The sequence below is a fragment of the Paralichthys olivaceus genome, chromosome 20, assembly GCF_024713975.1.
Source record: "Paralichthys olivaceus isolate ysfri-2021 chromosome 20, ASM2471397v2, whole genome shotgun sequence".
Classification (NCBI taxonomy): domain Eukaryota; kingdom Metazoa; phylum Chordata; class Actinopteri; order Pleuronectiformes; family Paralichthyidae; genus Paralichthys; species Paralichthys olivaceus.
This window is the reverse complement of record NC_091112.1, coordinates 3,852,345-3,862,491: the sequence shown is the minus strand read 5'-3', so window position 1 is coordinate 3,862,491 and position 10,147 is coordinate 3,852,345. Positions and strand designations below refer to the sequence as shown.

The window sequence follows — 10,147 nt, the reverse complement described above, 5'->3', positions numbered from 1 at the left end:
TAACGTGTGATGTCATTTAGCGTTATCAGTTGTAATCTAAATAGTGAAATTATGAAATCCCGCATGTGTTCACGCATTTCTTCTCACGTGACGTCTTTTCCGCCAACCATGCCTGGGATGGTGAACGTGACCTTGTGTCTTGAAAAACATCGTCCCTGCACTAAATCACTTCTCCTCTCTGCTCTGGTCCATGATTTATTTCTCAAATGATGATAATTTTCAGGTCCTGGTAGAAAACTTGAAGGTTTCCCTTCTGGAACAGCTGACCGGTGCACGTATGATCTACAGCCAATCATGCTTTGTGACGTGATTACGCGGTACCCAGAGATTACGCACATTTCCTGCGTAAACGCCACCGCCCTCTTTTCTCTTCCCCATTCATGAAGCGGACGTAAAGCGTGAGCCCCTCCTTCGGTGGAACAGGCTCTGGCCCTTTAACGCAGCTGATGTAGGACTTCATCTCCACATCATGGCCTCCACGCAGCCGACACCGCCGAGGATGAAGCGACCCGCCGGCGGCCCTTCCCTTCCCGCAGCGGAGACGGACGTCAAGCCGAAGCAGAGGCACCGGTAGAGGCGAGCCGCGCCGGGGGAGAGCCGCCTCACCCAACCCCCCACCACCCCCGATGCCACCCCGGTCTCCTCCATGCCTTCGTCTAAAGCCCGGTACAGCTACTCGATAGAGAGGGGAGCGAGCCCGGGCGGCGGCGGCAGAAACATGAGCACGAACCGGGATTATTCTGTTAATCTGTCGGTGCAGCAAGTGCTGAGCCTCTGGGTGCAAGGCGCGACTCTGCAGCACTTCGCAGGTATGCGTAATGAAAGGTGGTGTCATCTTCACCACCACCACCATCATCTTCATCATCATTATCATCATCTTCAGCTGCACATTCCTACTACATGTGCGTTTAATGTGCGTAAATCTAATCCAACACATGATCTTTTCCCCCTCACATGCTCAGTGCGCAAACGGCAGAGGTGTTCCTAATAAAAGGAGCATCTGTACCACAGCCTCCTATAGAGAATAAGAAACCAAAATGTCTCTCCACTGTCCACACGCGTGCAGAGTCAGTGTATGACATGGGACAATAATCCCACCGTGCTCTCAATGGATCGTCGTGGTTAGTAAATGAAGTGTTGTGTCCCTCCTCCTCCCTTTGTCTTACAGTCCAGGAATCAAGGGGCAATTAGAGGCAGCATCCTCAGCTCAGGGCAGCAGCTCTGTGTGGAGTTCAAATCCACCAATGGCATCTTTACTGTGGGTATTTCTAAAAGGACACTGGGTTATCATGTTTGGAGTGATGGCTGAAGTCTTAAATGTGAGTGCCTCCTCCAGATGTTGCTGTCAACAATCCCAAACAGAGAATATGTCAGAGTGCAAGTGTTCGTTGGGCGGTTTGTTTGTTTGATTGCGAACAAGATTACGCAAACACTACCGGAGGGTTTTCTACGAAACCTGGTGGAAGGATGTGGTGTGTGTCAGGAACAGAACCCTTTAAATTGCGGTGCAAATCGATAAACATTTTTTTTTTATATCACTTTCTTTAAATCTGAAAAATATTATCACGACAGACTTGCAGGTTTTGTCCGTGGCTGGTTAGGTCTCTGTTTTATGTTGCCCCTTATTTTTATGACTCCGTCTGTCTACCATTGAAAATTATTTTCTTTTTAAAACTATTTAGAGACAAAAAGAAGGAATTCTTTTTTTGTTTTATCTCATCTGCACACAGGCCAAACTTCCTCAGAAAGAAATTGACACAAGAAAACTGCTGCTCAACATTTGGGAAAGTAGAAGTATCTATAGAAAACAACAGGGTTGGTCTGCCTGTTGTATAAAAACAAGATTACACAAATTCTTGAGTTCCTTCCTGCAGTGCGAGAGTGAGGCAGAGGCGGACATGTTGTCATGTACGACTTGGCACAGACCCGTGGTATGAAGTGCAGCTGTTTTTCCTGTGTGGAGAAACGCACATGAAGCAAAAGAACATTAAAAAAAGAGGTAGTGAGTGATGCTGACTCAGCAGGAAGCTGCAGCGCATGTAGACTTTTACAGAAGCATATCTGCAGCAGCGGCGAGTGAAAGCCTGCGAGGAGCTGACACCCATGAGGCTTTTGGTGAGCAGGGTTCACGAAGCTGCCACCCGATCCCCCGCGACCCTACAGTTCACCAGCCCGGTGAAAAACGACCTCCTGGGACATAAGATACAGTCAGAGGCAGAGAGAGTGAGTCCCAAACAAGAGGCACAGGCTCCATAAGCAGATGTAATGTTTTAAGATGCATAAAGACCTTTAACCTTTTTTTGCCGCTCTGAGGAGTTCCCCGAACTGCTGAACTTCCTATTTATGATTTGCGTGCACGCAGCAGTTTCAGGTCAGCAGAACACTGTGGTAAAAAGGCTTTTACTCTATGTTCAGACTGTTGTGTCAACTTTTCATCATGGTTATATAACCTGCAGAAATGTGTTTGGTTTTATGTTCCTGGTAACCATGTTTACATTTGTAGCTCCGCCCAGACACATTTTAGGTGAAGGGAACTAGGTTTGTGCTTAAACCACTGACCCACACTCTGCCAAGGCCCAACAGTCCAACTTTAAATCCACTAGATCTGGATTTTTATTTGGATCTGGAGAAAATGGTGAAAATGTTTAAGAAACTACATTAAATTCTGGATCCAGCCCTGATGTGGATCTAATTTGATTCGTCCCTTCATTCATATATTCACAGTCCCCTAAACATGCCTGATGCACACATTTGTTAATCTGTTAAATTCAGTTAATTGGTAAAAATTCTTCATTCTTCATCACCACCAACCGGCCATATCCCTGCCCTCCCTCTCTCTCCATGTCGGGTCAGATCCCTCGTTCTCGCTCCTGATGGCCGAGCTCCGATCCCCTGCAGGGCTCCCACTTTCTGAATCTGCAGCTTTTCCCCACTCTCGGCTTGTGTGTGTTCTTCGTGGGCCTGCACGCGTGCTCATGCAAAATCTCTCACCTGACCTCTTATGGAGCGACCTGCTTTTTAAATGTTTCACTGTTGACAGGCGAGCTCTAAAGCTGCCGTGCGGACAAAGAACTCGGCCTCTCGTTGCGGATTAGCAGAAGTTAATGCCATGCTCGGACGGCGTTCGCTCGCGTCTCTGAACATGACACAGCACATCTCTCAGCCCATAGGTGCTCTCTCTCTGAGCTGAGGCCACCTGCACTGACTCTGCCCTGTGATTAAATGTGCAGCTCACCTTCTGCCGTCTGCTAAACCGAAAAGAATTACCTGCCGAGACTCATTTCTATCAGGCAGGGTGAATAACCAGTCGTGTATTTCCACTCGGAGCATTTCGCCCCACCAATCCTCCCCCTGTAGTTGTTCATTTAAAACTTGACCACGTTAAATCAAGTGTAACAGAGATTCCTGCAAATTTAAATGTTGGTCTGAATGTTCCTCGACATGAAGCTCGGCAGGTGACTGTTTAGCCCCATTTAGCCCCCAAGGACAGATTTTACTGACGTTAAGTTCTCTGCAGCTGCTCATGTCAGATCATGATCAGGATGATGCACTAATTGTGCATAGAAATGATCCTGATCACAGATGCATCAGTTTAATTACTTTATCTTTGGTCTCTAATTAACAATGATTTGAATAATTGATTCCTCATCAGTTATTTTTTCGATTCACATTTAAATCTATAAAATGTCTGAATATAATGAAACGAAGCTGCAGTTTCTACGTTTTCAGTTAGTTTTGTCAAATCTAGGAAAGAAAAAGCATCTAATCCTGACACGTGTGAGGTTGAACCCTAAAAACATTTATCATTTAAAAAAGAATTGTGAATCCGATGGAGAGATGAGGCATTAGCCCTGGTGGAGGTTTGCCCTCTCCTTGAGCTTCCTTGATTTACTGCCTCTCCTCTCGTCTGCTCCAAGATGCATTAAAGGATCTGAACATCCTCTGTGAAGGTGGATCTCAATCAGTGTTGGTGTCAGGGGGTCCGACGACAGGAGGAAGCATAATTAACAGAACTGAGAGCACCACTGTCCTCCACCGCTCTCTCGTCCCATCGCGGACGTCTCCCTCCTCTTGCTCGGTGGACGGTCGGGGATGGTTGTGGAGAGACGGCAGTGGACGGCCTGTGATGCGTGACCTAATTGTGCCCAGTCGTGCAGAACAAAAAGCCATTGTGTCACCGCGCTGTCACATCTAACCCGGCTCGACTGCCAGATCAATAAGTGGATGTAGGCGCTCAGTGGACTGTGGGACAACCAGGTTAAATGGATATGCTAAAGAGCTCCCGGTGGAGTCCATGAGAAATACTTAGAATTTAGTCTTTTGGATGTTTACACCACACAACAACGTCGTGTTTCCTGTTTATGTCGCTTTGTCCAAACCAAACAGGCCTTCACACAACCTTCCCGTGCTTTGGGATTGGTCGTCCTCATCCTCGGCAGATCTCTTTTCTCCTTGAATAATCTCATGGCCAGCTGGCTGCTCCTCGCTCATGTGGTGCCAGTGGTTCAAAGCGAGGCCCCTCGCTGGCAAAGTGCGGTGACGCCAGAGCTCTTTATGCCAAAACTACCCATGAGACAGGAGGGTGAGGAGGGTGAGGAGGGAGAGGATGGGAGAAATATTGAATGGGTTTGACCTCAGAGCTTCTGTAAAGCTTTTTACTTTAATTACTTTCTAATGGCATCATTTATTAAATCGGCTCAATCTCGACCCTGTAGCTCGTCGGAAATCTCACTTGGAACCACTTTATATGTGTCTCACCTCGGATCCATTAATGTGGTCGGCTGCCTCCTTGATGAGCCCTGACTTAGATTGTGGCGGCTGCAGATTGAAATCCCTCCTCGGTTCTACAGCGACTCGTGCACAGCTCTAACAGCAGCTCTGCACCAGGATGTGTAAAGTGTAAATCTGTAAAATGCATCAGGGAATCTGCCAGCGGGCGACGCTACATGATAATATCCTCTGAGCAATAACATAAAATCTCAGACTCGGCGTCACAGGGACATTTGATCTTTACTTATCCAGGGAGTCATGTTATCGTCTTCTTCACTTTCTGTCTTCTGAGGCACAGTATTGATTTAGTGTTGTACTGACCCTGGGAGAGTCAAAGGTCTAAATCAGGGGTCAACAAGTAAGTTTGGCTGCAGCTCATCTTTTTCTTAACCAGTAGGTGCTGTGCCCAAACCTAAGTTAAGACTAGATCAAGAAATAAATAAGATAAAACCTCAAATGTTCCCTCAGTACAGTCAGAAATGTGTGTTTTTCCAGCTGTATTTGTACGTGCACGTTTTCAGGCTGTATCTGATCAAACGTCCTGTGCTTGGTCTCCTCTCCCCGTCAGAGATGTGGTACTGGGTGTTCCTGTGGTGTCTCTTCTCCTCGCTCTTTGTCCACGGGGCGGTGGGGCTGCTCATGTTGGTCATGCTGCAGCGCCACAAGAGGGGCCGCCTCATCACCCTGGTGCTGGTCAGCGTGGGTTTCCTGGCATCCGTCACCGGAGGCGTCATCACCAGTAAGTGCAGTGACACTCCGTTTCTTTTTTAGAATTTTTTTTTTAAATTCTATTAATCCCTCTTTTTTAGGCCGACCTCAGCAGCATTCAGCGTCATCCAGAAGGGAGATGACAGCGAGGATGCTGGGAGTTTGTGTGTTAACTCCTGTCAACCAGAGAAAGACACGACCTGACAGACAGACAGAGAGAGAGAGAGACAGAGAGAAGGAGGGAGAGAGAGAGAGAGAGAGAGAGATGTTTTGTTTATGTCGCACAGGAAGCTTCGTCTCCGTCTGACAAAATCAAACACCACAATATTTTGGGCTGAATTCCGTGATGAAGAAAATGGAAACAACATTTCGAACGTGCGGTTGTGCATTCAAGGCACGAACATGGAGCTGTGAGATGCAAAATGCTTAAGGCGGCTCAATCTTGACCCTGTAGGGTGCATGATGGGAACAGCTGTGTTTGATGGAGCTCGGTTCATAATTAGTTTGGGAACCGAAAGATTTTTGTATTATTGTTTAGACTTGTCGGAGCAGAGTGTAAACAGACCCAAATCTCCTGGAGCAGGAGCTGCATGCTGCACCCCCCCCCCCCCCCACACACCCCAAATAGAAAGACACTTTATTATTAATGTGAAACGATCGGGGGGGAGCAGACGATTGACTGTGAGCAAACACTGATGTTTACACAAAAGATAATCTCAGCAGAGCTGGAGCAAAGAAATGATCATGCTGTGAAGAAGAGACATAAAGATTTAAAACTTTAAAAACCCCAGAGTTTTCAAATTTATGTACAAAAAAAAAATATGAATAGTTTTGTTTAAATCCACGTTTAAAATAAAAAAATGAGAGGGAGTGAGATTTACGACACAGTCAAATGCACAGTACATGATCTGTGTGTGATAAGAGGGAGAAGCCATAATAAGTAACCTGTCGTCGTTTGTAAAGAACCATCCGAGATCATGTTAACGCTGCTGGTGTGTGTTTTTCTCCTTCAGGCGCGGCGGTGGCCGGAGTTTACCGTGTGGCGGGGAAGGACATGGCCCCGCTGGAGGCTCTGGTGCTCGGCGTGGGTCAGACCTCCCTCTCTGTCGTCATATCCTTCTCACGCATCCTGGCCACTCTGTGAAGAAGACCCTCGACAGGTTGAAGCACGGACGCTGACACGAGAGGAGGAGCGCTGATGAATCGAGCCAATCAGAGACTAAGACGCACTCGTCCTGACCGGTGTGCGGAAGCAGCGGAGGCAGAGATGCTCTGGACCTTTAGAGCTAGATGCAGGACAGAGCGCCCCCTGGGTCCCTGCTCTGTTTCTGCCGCAATCCCACAGCGATTCAGAGGGAACTTCATGTAAAAGAGCAGCGGCGGGCGGAGATCAGGTGGAGATGGCGCCCTCCTCAGCCTCTGGACTTGAAAGCCATGTCACGTTCCGGGTGTTTTCCAGAGGTCCACCACTTCTTCGTGCCAACGGCCTCCTCTGGGACGTCCAGATGCCTTCGTGGCCACTGACTCTTGAAGGCTTTCTGATGCTGGGAAGAAAACCTATTTTTTAAAAAGTGAGGACCTGAGATAGACGATCAGTGTGTGAAGAAAATGGAAACAAATGGAGTTTATGGAGCAGCAACCGCCGATAGTCAGCTCGAAGTTTCAGCCTCACCTCCAGGTCGATCGCTCCCTTTCCTGAGACGACTTCAGAGCTGCACCCTCCCACTCACGAGCGGCATGCAGCTTTGAGTTTTGCACTTTGCAAATGTTGGAGACGCTGTTTGCCTAAGACGTGTGAAATCAGAGGAGAAAACCAGCATCAGTGCTACGTTTGCTTTCGTCGTGTTGAAATAGTGATTTGTCATGTGCCAACCACAACTCGGAATGGAGACATTCTGAGGAGATGCAATTCTTCACTTCTCACGCTCGTGTCTGTGCAGTAAATATGAAGTGAGATGCAGATTTTGGATCTGAAACGACGCTCCCAGTTATCACGGGCCGGTTATTTATCGCGAGGTTTATCAGAGAATCGCAGTTTAAATGAGATGTTTGATTTTTCTCAGTGTTGCAGTATTGAGCAACAGTGGGGCCACAGACACTGGCTTTGTTCAGCGATAAACACTTCAGAGACAGCTTTCTGTTTCCTGCTTCATTTCTCCTGCACAGACATGATTTTTTGAATCATTCCTCTCGTCCAACTCCCAACAGGAAAATGAATCCGTGTATTTCCCTGAAATGTTTCTTTAAAGCAAACAGAGAAAAGCCTGGAGGAATCCTCCAGTGGGGTGAAGTTGTTCAGTCTGGTTTGAAAAAGATACTCTTCATCAGGTTTGAAGGAAGTAGTATTGATATTTGAAATGGTTTGCTTTGCTGCTCTGACATATTTCCCATGAAACGATTCTGTGTCTGTGAGCCAGATCTTTCTGCGATACTGTTGCCCTCCTCGATCCGCCATCGTCTCACTAACAACAGCATGAAACCCCCCCCCCCCCGTGGAAAGCCATCGCTCCCCAGAAGAAGGTCAGACACACTCTGCTGCTCAGTGGCTTCCTCTTTTCTTTGTTTCGTTGTTTAACCAACGTTCCTTAAGTTTAACTTTGCACATTGCACTGAATTTATCTGCCTTGTTTTTAGCTCACGTGTGTGAGATGATACGACTCTGTCGGACCCGGCCCAGTATTCACATTATTGTGCTTGAAACTACTGTCCGCACTCGTTTTAGTTCTTCACTGATCTTATTTGAGAATAGAAAGAAACTCAGCTCTGTGAATCCCCCCAATACTCAGACAGAGTCCTTTGTACATAAACCCAGGGTGAGAGGAGTAATGCCAAAGTATCGCTCACATTATATTTATCATCTCTTTTCTTTTTTAATTAACGTCACCAGGTTTAATCGTTCCTTTTCAGTTTTAGAAACATTTGCACATTAGCTTGTTTATCAAAGAGCCTCGAGACCTGTGGTGAAAATGTATAAAACCCACAGTTGACGTGAATATGGTTGTGTTGTAACCTGCTGCGAGTCACTGAAGGTAAGACGTGTGTTTACATGAGTTATGTAACTGACACAGCTCACCTTCAGTACCCACTTGGCACACAAGAGGACGGTATTGCACAGAAATGAAGTGGCAGCAGGAGCCTGAGGGATGATTGTGGCTGTTGCTGCAGAAACAAAACATCCCCCCCCCCCTCCCAGAATCAAACATGTGAAGTTAATAATAGGAAAAATGAAAACGCCGGCTCTTTACCCACTGAATGCTCTTGCACATCGTCCGCACCCCCCGCTGTGAATGTTTTTCGCTCAATTTTCAGGGACCAAATGTGAGCTGCTGCTGATGACTCACCTGCTGTCACAGCGACGGAGTCTCTGTGAAGCTGTTTGTGGGGCAGCTTCTGCAGGTTTTTGTGTGTGAGCGCAGATCACAAGAGACGTGACACAGTGTCGAGCGTGTGAGTGGTGAAACGGGGGTATTTATTAATTTTCTATCGCTTCGCAGGGTCGTGCACATTCGTTAGCGAACCCCTGAAGTGTGCAAGAAGGGTGAGAACGTAATTGCAGGTGACACTTGGCTCAGAGGAGTCGTCACAGCAGCTCACTGAGCTGTGTCTTACATCAATCTTTTCATTTGCTGCGTCAGGAAAACTCTTTTCTGCAGCTGAAACTGTTCTGAGGTTGAGAGGTCAGTGAACTTACTGTACATGCTGAGCTGTATATAGCCCCAGTGTACGAGTTACACAATGAAAGTGTAACCAACAGCTGATATGAACAAAATAACCACTGGATAATATTTATTTTCACACAGTCGGAGTATTTACACCCAGTGCCACGAACGCTCATGAAGAATATTGTTTTTGTGTGTGTGCTGCAATATGGAAGGAGACACCCAGCAACTAGTAACACCCTCCAGACTTTTAGAAATGCCATCGCGCTGCAGCGAGAGGCCCAACTCAATAATCCTGGCTCCTTTGTTGGCGTCTAACTAAAGCTGCCCCGTCAAACCACGGTTGTCTAAATGCCACATGTTCTCCTGGACTCGAACTCTGCACCCGCTGTGATTACATGTGCAGCTCAGATAATGTGTGAATGGAAAAGTTCGGACAATCCAACCAGAGACAATGTACAGAACCTGAAGTGGCACTTGTAGATAGTGTACAATATGTTCTTTTTTAAAATTTTGTACCAGCCCAACCGCTGATATTTATAACTATTGCCTATTTATGTACAAATTGTTCTCCTGTACATACTCAACAGTAAGTTGAAATAAAAATCTTTTACAGTATAAACACTTCCTGTTTCTCCACGGACTGTTTTCTCGCTTTATGTGTCATCACTGCTCGACTCATTATGATTTTTAAATGAAGTGAACAAAGTAAATATATTTACTGACTTTGTTAACTTGGCAAAGTTTCTTTTGCTTCAACTAACTTTTAAGTTTCATTTGTAAAGTAAAAGAAAAATTGGGGTGTACTATCCCTTTTTACAGGGGTTTTAAAGAAGACTGGGGTCTACTGATCATTTCTGCAGGGGTTTGTCGTCCATTAACCGCATGGTCGATGGTTCGATCCCCAGCTCTTCTAGTCTGTATGCCGAAATGTCCTTGGGCAAAACATAGAAAAAAACCTTTTAAAGTTAAAATTAAATTTGGCAAATGTCCCAATGAGCAGTGACATT

The 10,147-nt window shown here is 46.4% G+C and overlaps 1 protein-coding gene across 1 annotated transcript; it reads left to right on the top strand.

Moving 5' to 3' along the window:
• The first annotated feature begins 365 nt into the window (after window positions 1-365).
• Window positions 366-9,762, top strand: tmem170b (transmembrane protein 170B). The gene is made up of 3 exons (XM_020104536.2): window positions 366-809; window positions 5,339-5,509; window positions 6,492-9,762. The coding sequence occupies exons 1-3, from the start codon at window positions 647-649 to the stop codon at window positions 6,620-6,622; spliced, it is 465 nt and encodes a 154-aa protein (XP_019960095.1). The 5' UTR covers window positions 366-646; the 3' UTR covers window positions 6,623-9,762.
• The last annotated feature ends 385 nt before the right edge of the window (window positions 9,763-10,147 follow it).

Bases quoted from the DNA above. Each gene is read 5' to 3' on its own strand.
- tmem170b (XM_020104536.2), top strand. From the start codon at position 647: ATGCCTTCGTCTAAAGCCCGGTACAGCTACTCGATAGAGAGGGGAGCG. The intron at 810-5,338 runs GTATGCGTAATG...TCTCCCCGTCAG, and splicing joins GACTCTGCAGCACTTCGCAG to AGATGTGGTACTGGGTGTTC. The intron at 5,510-6,491 runs GTAAGTGCAGTG...TTTCTCCTTCAG, and splicing joins CACCGGAGGCGTCATCACCA to GCGCGGCGGTGGCCGGAGTT.